Source organism: Mandrillus leucophaeus, unplaced genomic scaffold, assembly GCF_000951045.1.
Source record: "Mandrillus leucophaeus isolate KB7577 unplaced genomic scaffold, Mleu.le_1.0 Scaffold2323, whole genome shotgun sequence".
Classification (NCBI taxonomy): domain Eukaryota; kingdom Metazoa; phylum Chordata; class Mammalia; order Primates; family Cercopithecidae; genus Mandrillus; species Mandrillus leucophaeus.
Window position 1 is genome coordinate 17,255 of NW_012102392.1, and position 22,304 is coordinate 39,558.

The 22,304-nt window shown below is 33.0% G+C and overlaps 1 protein-coding gene across 4 annotated transcripts in view; it reads right to left on the reverse strand.

The window, feature by feature from the left end:
• Positions 1-506: 506 nt before the first annotated feature.
• Positions 507-22,304, reverse strand: part of LOC105541092 — a 116,176-nt gene continuing 94,378 nt past the window's right edge. For 2 of the 4 annotated variants that reach the window (XM_011981958.1, XM_011981959.1), the window contains exons 4-6: positions 21,816-21,935; positions 14,662-14,837; positions 507-774 (exon numbers count right to left, since the gene is read on the reverse strand). In XM_011981958.1, coding sequence (XP_011837348.1) covers positions 536-774; positions 14,662-14,837; positions 21,816-21,935 — 535 coding nt within the window. In that variant the 3' untranslated portion in view covers positions 507-535. Of the gene's footprint in view, positions 775-14,661; positions 14,838-16,951; positions 17,712-21,815; positions 21,936-22,304 lie in introns of those variants that run through there. The other 2 variants (XM_011981960.1, XM_011981961.1) reach the window with 2 other exon arrangements.

The window sequence follows — 22,304 nt, forward strand, 5'->3', positions numbered from 1 at the left end:
CCTGGCTCCAGTGTCTTGATGTTTGAAATACTCTATTCATTAATAACAGATTATTTTTTCTAAAACTCTGCTTTTGTGATATCATTTTTCTGATTACCTATTTTATCGATCCCTTCCTACGTCCAAGGAAAATTACAAACTGCTTACATTTACTGTCAAGACACTCATTCCTCTGAGGCGGAGACAAATTTTAAAACCTTGCCTAAGATGCTTCAAACACTTTAAATTTTTTCATTTGGAAAAATGAAGGATTGCCTACAAATCTGGATTCACCTTTACAAGGAAACATAGTAAAGCACAGATATACCAAAGTAAATTTCACTTTAGTTTTCTGAAATCTTACACTGCAGTTGAAATGTCTTTTATATATCCACTTAAGTCTTACCACACTAAATGGCAAAACTGGAAATGACAGCAAGTATTGACCACAGGCACAGTTATCACCATAGTGATACTAATAATTAAGCATATTTGCAACCCAAAATAATTAAAACAAGATTTTGTTGTAATTTTAAGTAAAAATGTAAATATTTCCTCATGTAGTTATATAACTAGTCACCAACAACAGCAAAAAATACTTTTCTTTACCTAGTACTTCTTTTTCCAAATCATAGCATCTGGTTTGCAAGTTTACTTCCTGTTGTCTAGATGTCTGAATCTGCTGAGATCTCAATATGGCTGCATCTGACAACAATTTCAGATTTTTCATTTCCTTTTCAAGGCATACTTTATTTCTCTGGGACACTATCAAACTTTTATTCAGTATGTCTATTTCTGTAAAAAGAATTCAAAGTTTACAAATAGCCAATAATTGAATCATAAAACATTTCTCTAAAGATTGATTAGTTTCTTTTAGGAAATTAATAGTTGAAAGGCAATATGACATTTCTGAGATTATAATGACATCTAACTAAAAAGTTAAATTTAAATTCAGTAGTCATTCTGAAAATGATGTTTTATTGCTACATGATGCATGAAATCTTTTAACAGTATTTTTTTAGCTTTTAAATTGCATTAAGTGGTAATAAAGCCTGCTTTTTAAATACTCACATAAATGAATAATATAAGATCTGTGTAATGTTATGGGTTTTATTGAAATTTTTTTTTAGGCAACATGATTCAGAAAAGTAAATTAAAATGTTCTAGCATGAGCTGGTTGGGTGGCATTTCTAAGGGGTTAACTAGGATACATTCTCTACAAATTATGAAGAAAGATTTTAGGAGTAGAGTGGACTAGAAGGATGTAGTGTCTAGAACTAATAAATTTATAGGCAGAAACCATAGTTAGTAATACCTTAATGATTTTAATAGTACTGTGTCCCCCCAATAAGACCAGAATTCATCATAATAATCATGTCATTATTCCATTTAGATTGTTTAATAAAAATGTCTTTATAGCTCTACTTAGATTTAAATGTGCTAATTTTATATAATTTCATGAGAAATGCATGGAGCATATTATCCTTTGGAATAATTAACAAGCTACCTGTTCATCAGTCTTTTCTGCACTATTGCCTTAAACGATCATTAAAACACATGAACACACACTCAACAAAGATAAAATAAGTGCTATAAAATTTGTACAACCACAATTAATTGAATTGATGAGCATGTGATTTACATGAAAATTTGGACAGTCTGCTTTTTCAGACATTTCAATTGGAATTCCCTTCTTTGGTTAGCCCATCCTCAACTATGTGATAGGTTTAACATGTGATGAGATGTCAAAAGTGGTTGGTTTCATTTATTGCTCTTGGTGCCACCACAGCAGAAATAGCAACCACGTGGGCCAGTGAAGACCACAAGTAGAGAAACATAGGACAGACATGCAGTAGAGGTAATATGGCCAGGAAATGGTTATAGGAGAAGTAAAGCAGAGAGCTAGAACAGAGCACAGGAAAAAGAGCATGTTTTAAGGGATTGTGATGAGGAGGATCAGGAATGTAGTACAAGGAGAGAAAAGCAAAATATCTTTCCATGGGTAGAAAGCATGTCTGGGAGAAAAAGTGGCATTTGTGATAGACCTGGGGAATAAGCACAAGGGGCCTGGCACCTTCTCTACATTTAGTTCCTGCTCAAAATGGAAAACCTAGAGAAATAAATTGCAGGAACCAAATAAGTGGGATTTTAATATAGTCCAATGATTATTTTATGTGGGAATGTTTTTCCTCAAAATAGCTATATGCTACTAAAAACTTATAACTATGCACCAATGTGTGTGAGGAAAACTACTAACACACAGTACATAAAATTTTTAAAAGAATGGAGTTAAAGAAAATAAGGAGGTTAGTTTCCCTACGTACCTAAAAAGTCTTTCTGTGTATTTTTGTAGCCAAAAAGGTGGCTCCTTAAGGTTGAATAAACTATAACATACCAAAACCATATCTATGTTTAAGTCAAAATGATACTGCACAGCACCACACACATGCTGTCACCTATTTATCATTTGCCAAAATGACACTGCTTAGGTTAGCAAGCTGACTCTGTTAGCATACAGTATACTCTAAAATAACTACTAATGTCAATGTGACTTTCTATCTTACATTAAAAGAATAAAAATCTGCAATACAAATTTATTTGTGAAATATATTCTAAGACATGGAAAAGTACATCAAGATTTCAAAACTAACAAAAGCTACAACATTCCTAACACAGAGTTAGGAAAAAGTAAACTCGATGGAGATGAATTAATTTACCTTTTGCAAAATAAACACTCTTTTGCCTATGGCAATCCTAGTGTCAAAGATTCAATTCTACCCTTGTCATTATACAATTCCATACTTGTCAGACATGTGTCCTGATTTGGGGTTCAGAAATTAAGATTCCCCACAAGGTCAACCTATACTGGTCATTGTATCCACCTTGAACTTTTCCTGTCTCAGCACCATCCCATGAAGAAGGTCCTCCTATCCTCATATATTCAGCTATCATGGCTCAAATGTTACCTCTGTGCAGAAATCTTTTTGGACCTGATCTGGATGTGATCTTCATCTTCCTGGAACTCACAGCAATTTACAACATTTGTGTTGCACTGATCACAAGCATACATGTGACCTACTACTGGACTATAAGTTATTTTAGGCCATAGATAGTATCTTATTCATTTCTATTTCCCCCATTATTTCTACCATGATGTCTTAGGATTAACAAGAGCTCAATAAATGCCTAATAAATTAGTAAAGGCATTGCTGAGCAAAATTTCTAGATTGTTTTTGATATACCACTAGCTGAAGATCCTGAATATGTGTTTATCTGTCTTCATTTCAGAGGCAGGCATTCTGAGCCCCACATTTTTAAATCTCAGAGTAGGATAGGCAGTTAAAACACATATCCAAAAGAAACATTTTTAATTGAATAAATGAATCAATCAATTCTATCCCTAATTTAATCAATTTTGTGAAAAATGTGGACTACATTTCTAAGCCTAATTCTAGATTTGAATTTTAAAAGTTCAACAACTATTCAGTCAATAGTTGTTTGGGGAGTGGAATTCACCTGATAAGTATTCTGCCTTGGTAAAAATATTTTTCCTGAAATTTATTTTATTAAAATAAGTATGCTCTTGTTTAAGAAAATTTCATCTATAAAAACTTCATTTTAAAAAATGTCAATTACGTAAAGTGATAATCATTTGCTAGAATAGGAAATATTTTACTCATACCTGCTACTCAATATTCAGCATACATTAACAGCAAGAAAATATTAAGCAATTCCCTTTTCTAGGAATGTTATTTTAGTTTTGGACTTTGATTTTAAAGCCTAATTTTAACATGCAAATCTTTTAAAGTAACTGAATAATATTGTGCAATATATATGGGGTTTACTACATTTATTAGTTTGCTAGGGCTGCTGAAAGAAAGTACCACAGATTGAGTGCTTAAACAACAGAAATTTATTTTCTCACAGCTCCAGAGACTAGAAATCTGAGATCATGGTGTCAGCAGGATTGGTTCCTTCCTGGACAGCGAAGGAAGGATCTGTTCCAGGTCTCTCTCCTTAGGCTTGCAGGTGGCTGCCTTTTCCCTGTGTATTCACATGGTGTCTGTAGGTGTCTGTGTACAGATTTCTTCTTCTTATGACACCAATCAGATTGGATTAGGGGCTACCCTAATGACCTCTTTAAAAACTTTATCTCCAAATACAGTTACTGTAGGAGGTACTGGAGATTAGGACTTTAACATTTCAATATATGAATTTGAGGAGGGGGACGCAATTCAGCCCATCACACTATATTTTAGAATACTTGTTATTTAAAATGTTTGTACTATTATCAAAATTTATAGCCAATACATGTTTTTAGCTTTTAGAATAAGTAGTATCACATAATTCACTAGCTAATGCAAATACAATTATTACTATTAAGCTATGCAATCAATTTCTTTACCTTGATAAGTTTTTTTCTTTGTTTTTCTATTAGTCCTGTGAGCTTAGGCAAAGGAACTCAAAATTATGCTAGGTCATTATATTATTAGGAAACCTCTATAACTTTATTATCAAGGCATTCTGATGTTACAAACACAGTGTGATTCTTAATTCACAAAACTTCACAGTTTGATTACAATAATAGGGAAAAAGACTCAGTGACCAGATTTACTAAATAAAGAAATCAAAAAATCAATAGCTGGTGGCTCACGCCTGTAATCCCAGCACTTTGGGAGGCTGAGGCAGGTGGATCACCTGAGGTCAGGAGTTCGAAACTAGCCTGGCCAACATGGCAAAACCCTGTCTCTACTAAAAATACAAAAATTAGCCGAGGGTAGTGAAATGTACCTGTAGTCCCAGCTACTCTGGAGGCTGAGGCAGGAGAATAGCTTGAACCTGGGAGGCAGAGGTTGCAGTGAGTAATCATGCCACTGCACTCCAGCCTGGACAACAGAGCAAGACTCCATCTCAAAAAACAAAAAACAAACAAACAAACAAAAAACAACCTTAAAAACTTTTTATTTTGAAATAAATATAAATTTACAGAAAGTTGCAAAGAAATGTGTAGGGAGTTCCTATTCAACCTTAACGCCACCTCACTTCTTCCCTTGTTGACATTTTGTATAACTGTAGCACACTGTCAAAACTAGAAAATTGCATTGGTAAAATTCACAGAACTCACTCCGATTTTACCAATTGTATACACACTCATGTGTGTGTGTGTGTGTGTATGTATAGTTCCATGCAATTTTATCATAAATGTAGCTTCATTACGTATCAACACAATCAAAATACAGAATTGCTCTATTACCACAAAGTTGATCCCTGCAATTCCTTTATAGCCAAACCTACCACTATCCCCACCATCCCTAATCCCTGGCCACCACTAATCTGTTCTCAACACTTATAATTTTGTTCTTATAATTTTGTTATTTCAAGAATGCTATATAAACAAAATCATATCTTATGTAAACTTTTGAGACTATTTTCACTAAGCATAATTTAGCTGAGGTTCATTCAAGTTGTTACACATATTAATAATTTGCTTCCTTCTGTTGCTGAGTAGTATTACATGGTATGGACATAGGATGTTTTTCTTTCATCCACTGAAGGACATTTGGGTTGTTTCCAGTTTTGGGCTATTATGACTATAGCTGCTATGAACATTTACATACAAGTATTTTTGAGAACATAGGTTATCATTTATCTGGGATAAATGCTCAAGAGTGCAAATGTTGGGTCATGTGGTAAATGCATCTTCAATTTCAGAGGTAATTGCAAAATTATTTTCTAGAATGGCTGAACCATTTTATATTCCTACCAGCAGTGCTGAGAAAACTGGTTTCTTTGATCCATGTCAACACTTAGTAAGGTCAGTCTTTTCAATTTTAGACATTCTAATAAATGTGTAGTTGTATTTAATTGTAGTTTTGCATTTTCCTGATGGCTAATGATGTTGAACATTTTTTTCATGTACTTATTTGCCATCTATATTTCATCTTTGGTTAAATTTCTACCAATATCTTTTGCCCATTTTTTTAATTGAATTTTTTTAATATAGAATTTTGGGAGTTATTTATTCTACATATAAATCCTTTGTTGGATATGTGATTTGCAAGTATTTTCTCCCAGTCTGTACTGTAGCTTTTTATCCTTTTTAACAGGTCTTTCACAGAGCAAATTTTTTTTTTTTTTTTTTTTTTTTTTTTAGGACAGGGTCTTGCAATGTTGTCCACACTGGAGTGCAGTGGCTGCTCACAGGTATGATCATAGAGCATGGCAGCCTCAAACTCCTGGGATTAAGCAATCCTCCCACCTCAGCTTCCTGAGTAGCTGGGACTATAGGCGCGTGCTACTACACTCTGTAAACGTTCTTAAATTTTACTGAGATCCAATTTATCAATTTTCCCTTTTAGGTATCATGATTTTAGTTCAAGTTTAAGAACTCTTTGCCTAATCCTAGGCCCCAAAGATTTTTTTTTTCCCCTAAAAGTTTCATATTTTCTATTTAAGTCTGTGGTTAATTCACTGAGTTAGTTTTTGTAAAAAGTATGCACTTTAGGACAAGGCTCTCTTTTTTTTTACCTAAGGATATTCAATTGTTCCAGCATCATTTGTTGAAGAGGCTATTCTTCCTCCACTGAATTGCCTGTGTGTCCTTATCAAAAATCAGTTGAGTATATTTTTCTGGTCTAATTATGTAGATTTTTAAAAAACTACATGTGAAAACCCTTTTTGTTACTTTATTTAGGAGAAAAGCTATAAACCCATTACAATGAAACATTCGGCAATAGAAATGAGAAACGAATATGATAGGAAAAACACAGACTTTAGAATAAAAAAGAATAGTTATAGCTAACATATCTTGCTTCCTTATTCTGCTAGGCATATGGGGTGTGTGTGTGTGTATGTGAGTTCTCATTGTATAAATGAGGACACTGAAGTCTCAGTTTTTTTTAAGTGGCAGAGTCAGGATATAAACTTTGGCTGACTCTTAGAGACCTGCTCTTAGGATGCCTATATATCTTTATGTATTAAGAATTCAAGCTGCAGCACAGAGGCCAGCATGGTTGAGCGCAGATATATTGGCTTGTGTGCCCTTCTCCAGGCATGGTGGTAAGTCTGTACAAGGGCAACGCCATCAAGGATCCTACGTTCCCCTCCAAATTTTTCCTGATTTCTGCCAAGAGTTCTAACATTCCTGACTCTGAATAGTGTTTGTTTAACAAATTTAAGTAAAAGACGAATTAAATAATAAAGACAACTAGAAAAAAACATTAACAGGTTAGGATTAAGAGTGACTGTTAAAGTGTTCTTCAGCTATAATTCACATCGTCCTAATCATTTTTGTGAATATCAAATAAATTATAACATTTACAAATTTTTGTATGTTAAAATGTTCATTTCACTGTTTATCCACACTAGTCATCTCCAATAGAAATATATATAATGCAAACCACACATATAATTTTAAATTTCCAGTAGCCATATTAAAAATATAAGAAGAAACACAAAAATTAATTTTAATAGTGTATTTTATTTCATTCCACATATCCAAAATGTTATTTCAACAAAGGCTATATCCACATTTCAAGTGCTCAATAGCCCCATGTGGTTGGTGGCTAACCTATGGGAAAGCAAAGGTCTGCCTGCTTCTTAGGCTCCTGGTCATCTTTTCATGTAAGTGGGATATAGTTCCTCAAGTTTTACTAGAATTATCCTTTAAAAACATTACATTCAATTTATTTTTTCTATACTTAAGATATAGATTATTTGCTTAAAATTTTATGCTATAAAATTGGCATGTTTATGTAGTTACTAGGATTGCTGTTAAATTTAAAATGTGTTCAAATTGATCAAAGAAATTGTAAAAAGGCAAGCATCAGCACCTTTCAAGTTTTACATGTATTTGCACATATTTGTACATCCATGCCCTGGAAATTTGACTGTTCTGATAGCACTAAGAAGAAAGTTTTTTTAAAGGTGAAAAAAGCTCTTATAATAATATAGCTTCAGTTTGACACACCCCATCTGTTGTGTTCACCAAGCTCTTGCTTGGGAATTGAATATACTTTCCTCGTGTGTGCATTTCCACCTTAGAGCTTCTGTCATCACCATTGTGTAACTTCTAAACAAGGTCCTTCAGCTTCTGAGGCAAAGTGGTATACTATAATGGTAAGTACAAAAGTCAAGGGTTGAAAACTAACTCGTATTTCTTCATGTTCAACAAAATATAAAATGTGACACTCGCAAATGAAAAGCAAAATGGGCATATACTTTGATTCTGCAATTCCATTTCTAGGAATTCACTATGTTAAAGAAAAAAACAGGATAAAATAATAAATATGCATGTATAAAGATGTTCAGTGAAGCCTTATTTACAATAGCAAAACTGTGATCAACCTAAATGTCCAGGAATAGAAAATTAGTTAAATAAAATACATGCCCATAATAAAATACTGTCAACGTAGTTAATTGGCATGACTATATTTTCATGATATATTTTAAGTGTGTATATATATGTATATATATGCACAGAAAAGAGTTTAGAAAACTCTATATCAAAATGTTAACAGCAGTTATCTCTGTGTCATGATATTATAGATGATTTATGTAAATTTTTCTTCTTTTTTGCCCCTTTTCTGTATTTTCTATGTTTTTATATTGAGGTTGTTTTATGTTTATGATTGCAACAATCCTTATATCCTTTTGAATTTGGGAAAAACTAATTATTAAGTGTTTATATTTTCCTCTTGTAAATTCAATAAAAAACTTTCAAACTGATTTTTAAAATCCAATTTGAAATTGTACTACTGATAATAGCCTACATTAAACTTGCTCTTGGTTTTCAGGCAAGTGTAGCTAATGAATGAAGCCTCTCCTCCCTTTCCAGATTATAGAATATGTAAGCATTACTAAGAAATCTTAGAGGATACTCAGAGGTTCCAAAACCTAATATAAATATTATCAGGAATCTGACTATGAAAATATGGGTGTACTTTAACTTCCACTTCAATTCCACAAAGTTTACTGAGCACCTACTATGTGACAGGTTCAATTCTCTTAAAACACTAGTAATATAGCATTCAGCAAAACAATCAAAATTCCTGTTTTCACTGAGATTACAACCAGTAGGAGGAGACTGGCAGTAAACACATAAATCAATAAATGAATATTTCTGGTAGTAGTAAATATTATTAAAAATGAAAGAGAAAATCAGGATAGAGAAGGACTATAAAGGAAGACAACTTTAACTAGGGCAGTCAGCAAAGATGTTTTTGAGGAGGTGGCATATGAACTGAGACTTTCAATTACAAGAAGGGACAGCTACTTGTTTGGGAGACCCTTAGTCAATTTCCCCTGCATGATCTGAAGGGCCTCCCTCTTTTCACATATTGCACAGTCATGGCCACAGGTCACATGCAGGGAGAATAAAGTGAGTGAAGCTTTCTGAGAGAGGAGGGTTGTTCCTCTACACAGAGGGGGCGTCAGTGTCTCCTTTTTTGTTATTTTTCTAAGATTATGATACACTGTAGTATATAACTGATATAACTGTTCCCAGCTATGTGGTTTAATTAACAGTCCTAAAATGGATAGTTGCCATAAAAGTTTCCTGAAAAAGAAAATATGGATTACAGAAAATATTAATAATGCAACACAAATGAAAACAAAAACATTAGAGTTGACGTCTCTGCAAGTCTAGCATGATTGAATTCACAACTATTGATATTATGAGGTAAGTATTCTATAAGACGTGACAAGGCACTCAAAAATGAGAAAATTACCAAGACAACTATTTTACACGTACATTCATATCTTTTATATGAATACCTCATTACAAAGAATAAAATGAAAGAGACTGACAATACTAAGTGTTGGCAAAGATATGCAACAACTAGAGCTCTCATACACTGCTGGTAAAAATGAATAACCACTTTGGAAAAGCCTTGGGTAGTTTCTTAAAATGTTGAATATACCCTACTATACAATTCAGCCATTCCACTCCTAGGTATTTACCCAAAAATGAACAAAAACATATATCCAAAAAAAGACACATACGAATGTTCAAATAATGGAAATGATGCATAATATATAGTATATTTACAAAATGAAATACAATTATGTAAAGTATATCTACATTATTAACTGTGGCAGAAGCAAGATTCCTCTGGCACAGATATGCAGATATTGGAAGTTAAAAGTCAGCAGAAGAACACTAAAGGTCCAAAGAATATGACTAGAACACTCTCAGTGTCTGTTCCTTTTTTTTTTTTTTTGAGACAGAGTCTTGCGCTGTCACCCAGGCTGGAGTACAGTGGTGCAATCTCTGCTCACCATAAGTTCTGCCTCCCAGGTTCATGCCATTCTCCTGCCTCAGCCTCCCAAGTAGCTGGGACTACAGGCACCCACCACCACGCCCAGCTAATTTTTTGTATTTTTAGTAGAGACAGGGTTTCATTGTGTTAGCCAGGATGGTCTTGATCTCCTGACTTCGTGATCCGCCCATCTCAGCCTCCCAAAGTGCTGGGATTACAGGCGTGAGCCACGCCTGGCCTGCTCCATTTAATAATGTAGATATCCCCTTTGTTTTTTTTTTTTTTTTTTTTTTGAGATAGTCTCACTCTGTCACCCAGGCTGGAGTGCAGTGACATGTTCACTGCAACCTCCACTTCCCAGGTTCAAGCAATTCTCATGCCTCAGCCTCACAAGTAGCTGGGGTCACAGGTGTGCACCACCACACCCAGCTAATTTTTGTATTTTTAGTAGAGACAGGGCTTTGCCATGTTGCCCAGGCTGGTCTCAAACTCTTGAGCTCAAGCTATTGACTTACCTCAGTTTCCCATAGTGCTAGGCATGAGCCACCACACTCGGCCTAATATAGACACACTTTTTACATGTTTGTTACAATATTCCTCTATTTGCCTACATTTAATTATTAAAGTTAAATTTCAAATTTAAAAGCATATTGTCATATAAAATGTATTTCTGAAGGCATATATTATATAACAAAATTGTTGGTAAGTGAAATTAAAGTTTCACGGTTTAACATGATTTTTTTCCCAACATTTAACTATGAAAGTTTTAAAACATATAGAGAACTTAAAATAATTGTATACTGGACACAAATATACACACTACTTAGATTCTACAATTAATATTTTACTATATTTGCTTTATCATGTAATTATATATCTATCAAACACTTTATACATCCATCAATCCATCCTATGAATATCAAGGTAAGTTGCAGACATAAATATACTTCTCTCCTAAACATTTCATCATAGAGATAGAGTTCAACATTTGGATATATTTCTTTTCGAGTAAATGTACCTACAGAAATGTACAAATCTCAAATGCACCAATACATGAGTTTTGGGAAATGCATCGACCTGTGTAATGCAAACCCCTATCAAAACATAAAGAATTACTATCATCAAAGAAAGTGCCTTTGTGCTTTTCCAGTCAATCCTATCCTCTATGGCAACCACTGTTCTGTTGTTCTGTTTCTTCCCCTCTGTAGATTAGTTTTGCCTGTTTCTAGAACATTGTATAAATGAAATAATACAATATGTATTATTTGTGTAAGGCTACTTTCAAGTAGCATAATATTTTTGAGGATTATCCATGCTACTACATTATCTGCAGTTCATTACATATTCCACTGAATATATCCAACTGTTTTCTTTTAGAGAACCCATTCTACTACTGATGTACTCCTGAGCTTTTTGCAGTTTTAGGATATTTTGAATTAAGCTTGAATAAAGTTGCTGAATATTCTCATATAAGTATCTTGTGGACATATGTTTTCACGTTTCTTGGGTAAATACCAAAGGGTGGAATTTCAGGGTCTTTGGATAAATGTATATTTAGCTTAATGGGAAAGTGTCAGATCTTTTCTCTAAGTGGCTGTAGCATTTTACATTCTCACAAATTTGTACAAGGATTCCAGTACTCTACTTAGTAACATCTGCTGCCATCAGACCGTTTCATTTTAGCCAATCAGATGAGCTAATAATGTTAAGAACATTTTTGTGTCTTTGTTAGCCATTTATGTATCTTCTTGTGTAAAGTGTCTGTTCAGATCTTTTGGTCATTTTTGATTGAATACTTTTATTATTGACTTGTAGGCATTCTTTATGTAACTTGGACAACAGTTCTTTGTCACACATTTTGTAAATATTTTCTCTGTGATTTAACTATTCATTTTCGTACTGATAGCTTCTGATGAACAGATGTTTTAATGATGATAAAATCTAATTCACCAATTTTCATTTTTTTATAGTTCTTACTTCTATGTCCTATCCATGAAATCTTCATTTACCATCAAGTCATGAAGATATTTTGTTACGTTTCTTCTAGTAGTTTTATAATTTTATCCTTTGCATTTAGGTTATGATTTATCCTAAATTAATTCTCATGTATGGTGTGAGGCAGAAGTTGAGGTATATTTTTCTACATGGGTATTCAGTTGTTCTAGCACAATTTGTTGAAAGACTTTCTTTTTCTCATTGGATTGTTTTGGTGTCTTTGTCAAAAGTCAATTGATTATATAAGTAGGGTAATTTATCAGGCTATCTTGTTCCATTCCTCTTCGTTGATCCATATGCCAGCACTATACTGATTTGATTACTGCATAAATCTTAGATGATGTTTAAAATGCCATCTTTTGGATTGTTTGAATACTTTTTAAAGAGTTATCTTTTAAATTATGTATTAGCTTTTTAGCTACATGTTTCTGTATTTAATTTTTTAGTAGTTGCTCTAGAAATTATACTATACTACTTTATTTATTGGTTTAAATATTCTACCATGTCACATAAAATACAAATATAGTGCAACCAAATGAATCCATTTATCCACCTCTCCAACCTTTAGACTCTAGTTGTCATGTTACATTGACACACTTTATAAGCCCTACAAAATAATAATGCTTGCTTTAAATAAGCATGTGAGTTTTAAAAAATTTAAAAGAAAAGGAGTCTTTTATATTTACTCATACTTGTCACTTACGGTGCATTTTATTCTTTCCCGAGGATGCTGGGGCTCCATTCAGTTTTTTTCAATGTTTATCTCTCTCTTTAAATTGAATAATTTCTATTGATTTATTTTAAAATTCACTGATTCTTTTTTCTGTAAATGCAATATGCTATAAAAGTCCATCCAGTGAAATTTTATTTCAGACACCATATTTTTCAATTCTTGAATTTCTCACTTTTTAATAGTTGCTTACTCAGATTTTCTTTTTATTCCTTACTAGTATATTTTCCTTTATATCCTTGAGCACTGTTATGATAGCTAATTTGAAATCCTGGCCAGCTAATTATATCATCTTAGTCAACCAGTCTCTATTCTTTTGGTTATGAGTAATTTTGGATTGTATACTAAACATTGTGGGTGTTATGTTACAGAGACTCTGGATTCTTATGTTCTTGCAAAGAGTATTTATTTTTTCTTGTATTGTTGTAACAAGGAGTTAATCTAGCTAAACTTCAAGTGTTAAATCTGTTTCCCGTAGGGTAGGTGACAGCTAAAATATCAATTACTTTAGTTTCAGATGGACTATTTAGCATCTTCCTTGAGCACATTATTTCAGGGATAAGCCTGAGATTTGGAAAGAGTTTATATGCAAAATTTGAGCTCTGTTTCTCTGGCTTTCACTTCTCTGGGATATCCCTTTACTTCTCAGAGAGTGAGGTTGCCTTGATCTCTATCCTCTAGTCTACAGTTTTCTATCAGATTTTTAGCTTCTTTGCATGGAGCAAACTGTATCCTGCTCTCAGTCCAATATCCTTAAAAAGAAAAAATTCACTCACTGCCATGCATTTCTTTCAACATTAAAAAACAAAAAACAAAAAACAAACAAAAAAAAACCTTTAATGGACTATTTTTTAGAACAGTTTTAGGTTCACAGGAAATTTGAGCAGAAAGTATGGAGAATTCCCATATCCCCCTCTCTCCACACACGCAAATCCTCCCCAACAATGGACACCCTTCAGGAGAGTAGTACTTGTTACAATTGATGAATCAACATTATTATTACTACCGAAAATTTATAGTTTACATTAGGGTTCATTCTTTGTGTTGTACATCCTATGAACTTTGACAAATGTATAATGACATGTCTCCACTACTGTAGTATTATACAGATTAGTTTCACTGCCCTAAAAATCTTCTTTTCTCTTCTCATTTATCCTCTGCCTGGAACTCGTGGCAACCACTGATTCTTTAACTATTCCATAGTTTTATCTTTTCCAGAACTTCGTAGTTGGAATAATATAGTATGTAGCCTTTTCAAATGGGCATCTTTCACTTAGTATGCCTTCTTTTAATTTTTGATACTCCCTCCATTATGTGTTTGGTTTGGGTCACTCTTTACTGTCTTTAGGTAGCTATTTTTCTAGAATTTATAGTTGCTATCTATAAGAAGGCTGACCTAGTATGAGCTACTCACTCATTAAGAGAAGAGGAGTTTTAAAAACATAAATTAGTAGTTTTAACAGTAATGAACAGACTTCTGGCCACAGTTCAAGATAGATGTATCACAGCTTATCTTAGATAAACCTATAATAATTAAATTTCAGAGTTGAAATAGATCTTAATGGTCATCTACTCTACCAAGTGATAACAAAGTTAATCCTAATTTCCATCAAATAAAATGAAATACCATTATTTTATTACTTATGATGTACCATTTACCAAAAAGGGACAATTATATTCTAAATATATGTAACAAACCTGTCAAGGCTGTTTCACTTATAGATTTAATTTGTAGAAAAATTTCTCCTTTCAATGAAGTCCAGTTTTGGTAACTATCATACACTTCATTTTTAATACTGGTGAGCTCCCTTTTAGTAAAAGTAAGTAATGAAAGAGTCTTATTCCAGAAATATTTGTACTCTGACAATCTTTGACTGCAAATTAAAAAAAGAAAAAGAAAAATAGGATTTTAAAAAATAGTAAGCATAGTAAACTTCTCCAAAAATAGTTTTAGAGTGACCATATAATCTACTGTCTAATTGGAGACAATTTTGAAAGCAGAAGGTGGTATTCATATTATGCTGAAACAACAAATAAACTAGGAATATCTCAGGTAAACTGAAGTGTATGGTCACTCTAACTCACTTCCATTTTGCCATTATTTTAACTACAAAGAAAGACAGCTAACTACCTTCATACACATCTATATTCAACAGTAAGCATTTAGTGGAGAAAATTAGGTCAGAGCAATTTAGTCTTAGATCCTAAATGAGAATCTTAAAGTCTTATACAGCATTTGTCCCGCATACCATGGTTATATAGGCAGTGAAAAATCTGGGGTAATAATAAGTAAAACAATTCAAAGTGACTGATCCAGTGCATTTGCTTCATAAAATCTGACAGCTCAAAGTAACCACATTTTTGTCATCTCAGTGATTTTATTCTGGTTTCAGTTATCTTAATAATCAAATAAAATACAGACACAGATTTGAGAGCAGCAAAAAGGTGATGACTGAAGCCATGAGAGTATGTCAATATTTGTATCCCTGAGTATAAGGCAGAGGTTATATCTATCTTGCTCATCACAGTCTCTCTAGCATCTAGCACAGTGCCTACTGCATAATATGTTTTCAACAAATATTGAATGAAAGAGTAAATAAAATAAATTCCTCCTCAGTTGGAGAAATGGAAAAATGAGAAGTGCTAGGGATAACACATTGGACAACACAAACATTTAAGCGACTGAAACTAAAAAGAATCCCTCAGAGGAGACTAGGGGGAACTTATCAGTGAGTCAGAAGATAAGCCAAAAGAATAATGTCAGAAAAGCCAGGGGATATGAATATTTTAAGAAAAATGTAGTGATCAGTGTTTAAGTCTGCAGAAAAGGGCTGAATAGTGTCCACTGTATCTGGGAGGCCTTTGGTAATTAGTAATTAGTAATTTGATGATCAGTAATGCCACATAAATTCTTAGCATTGTCAAATTTAGGGAAATTCTTATTAAACTTTTCTCATACATAAGATTTTGTCATTTCAAGTTTTCTTGGAAAGCGATTAAATTGTCTTTGAAATAATGAAACTCATGGGTCAATTTATCTTAGATGGTCTGCCTGAAGTAGTGTATTATGATTTGTATGTTACATTCAATGATGTTAGTCATATCTGTAAAATCAGTGTAAACTTAAATCTTTCTCCAATGTATCTGAATAATTAACTCCCTTACATTAGATTATCAAATAACCCAAGAACTTTAAAAAATTATCTCTTTCTATTAATAAATTTGCTTTGATGTAATCAAAGAAGTTGTTACAGCTTGCTTCTTTAGGCCACAATAATTTCTATTGCTTAATTTGCTTATAAATGCTTTTATTTAATTTTAAAAATCTATATATATCCAAATTAATGTAATTTCTTGCTTGTTTCATTAAAGCATTCTAAAGTATCTTTCCAAATGGCAATTATAATGGTGTACTCCTACGTCAACTTTCCCTTACTCAGATCCTCCAAATGCCTGTGACTACTCCAATGGTATACTTACAACAGAAGAATCACAAAAAATAATTAATTTTTTAAAAAGTGAGCGAGAGGAAAAACCTGAGTAGAAAGAGAATTTTTAACCAAATTACAACTCAATCATCTTGCTTTCACCAGAAACCTTCTCAGAACCTTGGAAGGAAGTCCTAAGTGAGAGACTCTGAAACTTAAGCATCATCTGGTTCACAATAAATTTGCCTCTATTGGTAACCTTAACCTTCTCTGTGAAATAAGAGGCAAGAAAAACGGCTGCTAAGAGATGAATAGCACCAAGGAGCCTAAGCAGAATATTGAGGATTCCTCACTAAGGATTTAGTGTTTAACAACCTGGAAGTAGGCATGAAGGCCAAAGGATTTAAGGGTAAATACAACTAAATGAATAGAGGTAAAAGGACTTGGAGTGTTGGTAAACTCCTCTATGTAGAAAATCCTAAAGACACACACACACACACACACACACACACAAATACTAGAATTAATAAACAAATTCATCAAGGTCACTGGATACACAATACATACGCAAAAATTAATTTTATTTCTGTATATTAACAATGACCAATCCCCAAGATAAAATTAACAGTCCCATTCATAATAACACAAAAAGAATAAAACACTTAGAAATAAATTGTAATAAAAGAAGTTAAAGAAAACAAAATATTTTTGAGAGGGCTAAAGATCTCCATGGAAAAACATACCACATTCATGACTCGAAAGATACAAAAATTTTAAGGTAGAAATTCTCCCCAAATTGATCTATAGATTCAATACTATACCTATCAAAGTCCCAGCAGGCTACTTCACAGAAATTTACCAGCTGATCCTAAAATTCATTATAGAGGACCCAGAATAGCAAAAACAATTTTGAAAACAAAAAAGGAAGTTAGAAGAATTATATTTCTTGATTTTAAAATTTATTAAAAACCTAGTATTTAAGAGAGTGTGGCACTGACATAAGACATAGATTAATGGAATAGAATAGAAAATCCAAAAATAATCCCTTACATTTATGGTGAATTTATTTTAGGCAAAGATGCCAAGGCAATTCAATAAGGAAAAAAAATGGCCTCTAACAAACAGTGCTGGAACAATTGAATATCCATATGAAATAGGATGAATTTAGATCCTTACCTCATATCATACACAAAAGTTAGCTGAAATAGATCATAGATCTAAAGAAGAGCTAAAACTATAAAACTCTTAGAAGAAAATACAGGAGAAAATCCGTGTGACAGGCTTAGACAGAGTTCTTACATACATCAGCAAAAGCACAATCTATAAAACAGATAAATTATATTTCATCAAAAACAACTTTTGCTTTTCAAAAAACATTATTAAGAAAATAAACAGATAAGCCACTGGGAGAAAATATTTGCAAATCATATTTCATATAAAGGACTTATATCCAGAATACAGAAAGAACTCTTACAATCACATAAGAAAATAAACCCATTAAAAATTGGCAAAATATTTGAGTAGATGTTTCACTAATAAGATATACAAATGATTAACAAGCAAATGAAAAGACACTCAATATCATTAGTAATTTGGGAAACACAAATCAAAGCCACAGTGAGATACTATTTTACACCCACTAGAATGACTACAACAAAACAGACAGACAATAGTAAGTGTTGACAAAAACATGGAGAAACCGGAATCCTCATTCATGGTGTGGGAATGTAAAATGTGCAGCCTCTTTGGAAAACAGGTTGGCAGTTAAAAAAATTAAATATCGATTGACTGGGCACGGTGGCTCATGCCTGTAATCCCAGCACTTTTGGGAGGCCGAGGTAGGCAGATCACGAGGTCAGGAGATTGAGACCATCCTGGCTAACACAGTGAAACCCCATCTCTACTAAAAATACAAAAAATTAGCTGGGCTTGGTGGCAGGCACCTGTAGTCCCAGCTACTCAGGAGGCTGAAGCAGGAGAATGGCATGAACCAGGGAGGCGGAGGTTGCAGAGAGCCAAGATTGTGCCACTGCACTCCAGCCTGGGTGACAAAGCAAGACTCCGACTCAAAAAAAAGAAAAAAGTAAATATAGATTAATCATATGACCTAGTGATTCCACACTTAGGTATCTACTCCAAAGAACTGAAAACATATCCACACACAGACTTGTATATGAATGTTTACAGCAGCATTATTCATAAGCACCAACAAGTGGAAACAATCCAAATATCCATCAACTGGTAAATGGATAAATAAAATGTGGTATATCCATACAGTGGAATACTATTCAGCAATAAAAAGGAACAAAAGTATGGATAAGTGTCACAACATGAATGAACCTCAAAAACATAATTAGTAAAAGCCAGATGTAAAGACCACATATTGTATGATTCTATATATCTGAAATGTCCAGAAAAGTGTAAATCTATAGAAAGAGAAAGGTTAGTTGCCTGGTGAGCTGGAGGTGAGCACAGAGATTGATTGAAGATGGCATGAGGGTCTGGAGGGTCTTTTTTGGAATGAGTCAAGTGTTCTAATATTGGATGTGGTTGCCAATCTAATAGCTAATATTTGGTGGCACCACTCTGTAGGTTTATTAAAAATAATTAAATTGCCTCCTTATGAGAGGTGAATTTTGTGGTGTGCAAATTATATCTCAATGAGTATGTTTTTAAAAAGGTATGGGGTAATAAACTTGGGATCAAGGATAGAAAACAAAGTAAAGTCAAAATATGGTTGGGAAAATAAGAAAAAATACTAGCATCCTTAATTAGACTGAAGGAGTGAAGTGAAAGTGAAAGAGCTGCAAGAGAAATTTTTGGAGTTGACATTGAAAATTCTAGAGATGACAAGGTCTAGCTTTACAAATAAGAAAAATTAAAGGATAAATACTCTTTATTTCAAATAATTTTAAAAAGATTCAAAATAATTCTCTAAAAGTAAATACTGATAGAATATTTCAAATATGGTCTGATTTGGAATATTGAACTTAAACACAACTTTGTGAGGTGAAGTATATCTATATTTCATTCAGGTTTTTAATAGCTACTTTATAGGCCTTCTACAATTAATTTGCATTTTCAAAAAACACTTTATTCTGAGTAACAGATGTGCTGAGCCAACCAATGTGCCAACTAATATGCTGAGCCCTTGCAAGACACAGGCTGGAAGTGATGTCATGGAAAACACAGAACATGAAAGAATACTTTGCTGAAGGCTAGTGATTAAGCCCAATTGTAATTAAACAAATGAGAGAAGAATTTAAAAACAGCAATGGACCCCGAAACATAGTTCACTGATCTACTGAAAGTTCCTTTTAGGCTCCATAAATAAAGATGATTATATCTGAGTAGAAAGCTCATGTTTCTTTCCCTTACCTCTTTTTTTTTTCATCCCATGTTTTGGCCCATGAATCCTTTACCTCTTCAAGAGAGAAGATTATAAGCTCCTTTTCTTTATCCAGAGCAATCACTCAGTTTTATGGCCTAATATTTTTAAAATAATCAATAATCTAGCTTAAAATCAGCTTTCACTAATGCAACAAAAGTCAATGAACTCTAGAAATTTGGTTTGATTTTAACAGTATGCCTTTTTCTATGGAATGCATTATGTCTACCAGTGAGAATATAAAAACAATAATTATTTCTATTCATCTATTACAAACTGTAATTTGTACTAAGTGTCTAGTTGACTAGTTACTTCCAAAATTGTTTTTAGTATATACTATTTTTATATAAGTCAGATTCCAGACTCCTAATTTGTGATCTTTTAGCTAAAAATGAGCAAAAATCACAGATCTATGAAAACATGTGAACAAAATAAGCTGTTAAAAGTATAACTCAAAATGATGACAAAATTAGAATACAGAATAAAAATAACACTCTATTTATATGTCTACGTTTCTTCAAAAATTTAAAATACTGAAGATAACATGCAAAAATGAAAATAATTAAGATCAAGTGTATCCGTCCCATAATATCCTGAAGCAGCAATAATTATTTGATCTAGTCCCAATCCAGCCTTTAAAGGTCAATCTTATCATTCATGAAGGCTCTAGTGGATAAATCAGATGAGCCTTCTACAGCAGATGTGGATCAAAGCTATTACAGAAGCCAAAAGTGAATACTGATAGTCCTGATTAAAATACAAAAGTTGAGGTCACCTGAATGGCATTATCCTGTTGGTTCAACACCAGATTTCTAGGAAAGAATCAAGGGGATTTCTGATGATAAAAATGGTCACTTGTTTTGTGAGTAGATTTCATTCATGGATTCATTCAAAAATTATGTATTGAGCATCAGTTATGTGCAAAGCATTTATAAAAGGTAGATGTTCAATAGGTTATTATCAGATAATGAATTAAAAATTATTGGCCCACAGAATTTTTTTCAGAAAATTCCTGGTAGTAATTATTAGATAAAAAGCAAAAACTTATCATTCAAAACATTCACCCAGCATACTTTTTTAGTCATCCAGAACCTGTGTCATTTGCCGGGTTGAATTAACTCATTGCTTTCCCTTTTCTAAGAGCTAAAAGTTATTCAATTCAAAAAGGAATTATTCTTTCTCATAAACATTCTCAAAATATTCAATTCAATTTTTAGGAAAGAAAATGTACTTCCTAGTTTCTTTAGAATGCTGGATTTTATCGTTAGGTATTATAAACCCTCCAAAGATTATATAAAAGCAGAATTGACATGCTTTACACTAGAGATTTCTGAATTTAAGGACTATGTTAATATTATTTAGGAAGTTTTCCTATTCTACTACTTTTCTTGTCACTGGACTATCACTCAGAGGATCAACTACACCAAGAAATATTGGTGAAGAGGGGAATTAGTTACTGTGCTTTCATTCTAAATGACACCCACAAAATAAGAACAATAACAAGGCACTAATAGAACAAGGTATATGTCTAATTTAAATTTAATTAGCAACACTATTCATTGAGATAATGGTTTAAAAAAGAAAAAAGAAAACGTAATGCTGTTTCACTTTTTTCAATCACACCAGATATAGAAACCATATTACTGGCCGGGCGCGGTGGCTCACACCTGTAATCCCAGCACTTTGGGAGGCTGAGGCAGGTGGATCACGAGGTCAGGAGATCGAGACTATCCTGGCCAACATGATGAAACCCCGTCTCTATTAAAAGTACAAAAAATTAGCCGGGTGTGGTGGCAGGCACCTGTAGTCCCAGCTACTTGGGAGGCTGAGGCAGGAGAATGATGTGAATCCGGGAGGTGGAGCTTGCAGTGAGAGGTCAAGCCACTGCACTCCAGCCTGGGCGACAGAGCAAGACTCCATCTCAAAAAAAAAAAAAAAGAAAAGAAACCATATTACTAAAATATGTTTGGCTATTTGCAAAGTTAGTATTAAGCATATCTTTTCAATCTTTATAATTTTCAGTTCTTTAATCTTACCTGAAGATGTATGATTGTCTATATTTAATTTTTAACTCATCTTGCAAATGACTCAGTTGTTTCTCTACTTTCTGAAATTCATTTTGTTGATTTTTTAACTGCATGCCTACATTGTAAATTCTAAAAATATAAACAAACATCCCTTAAGTATTCTCTCCTATGGATGTACTATTTTTAAGTTACCATTTAAATATACTTACTTTTAATAAAAAGGAGTAGAAGAAGAAACTATGTCTCTTATATATGCTATATGAATGTACAGAAAAAATATAGAGAGACCAAATCTTGGGAACTAAACCCTGGGGAGGAGAGTGGAATTTACGGGCAGGGGGGAAAAGTAAAGAATATTGAAGACAGGCAGAACTTTTCCTCTATATTCTTTTGTATTGTTCAACTGTTTACAATGAACATAAATATTAATCACAACATAACTAAAATATTAATTTAATTTTCACTTAAAGTAATACAGGTTCAAATTTAAAATGTCAA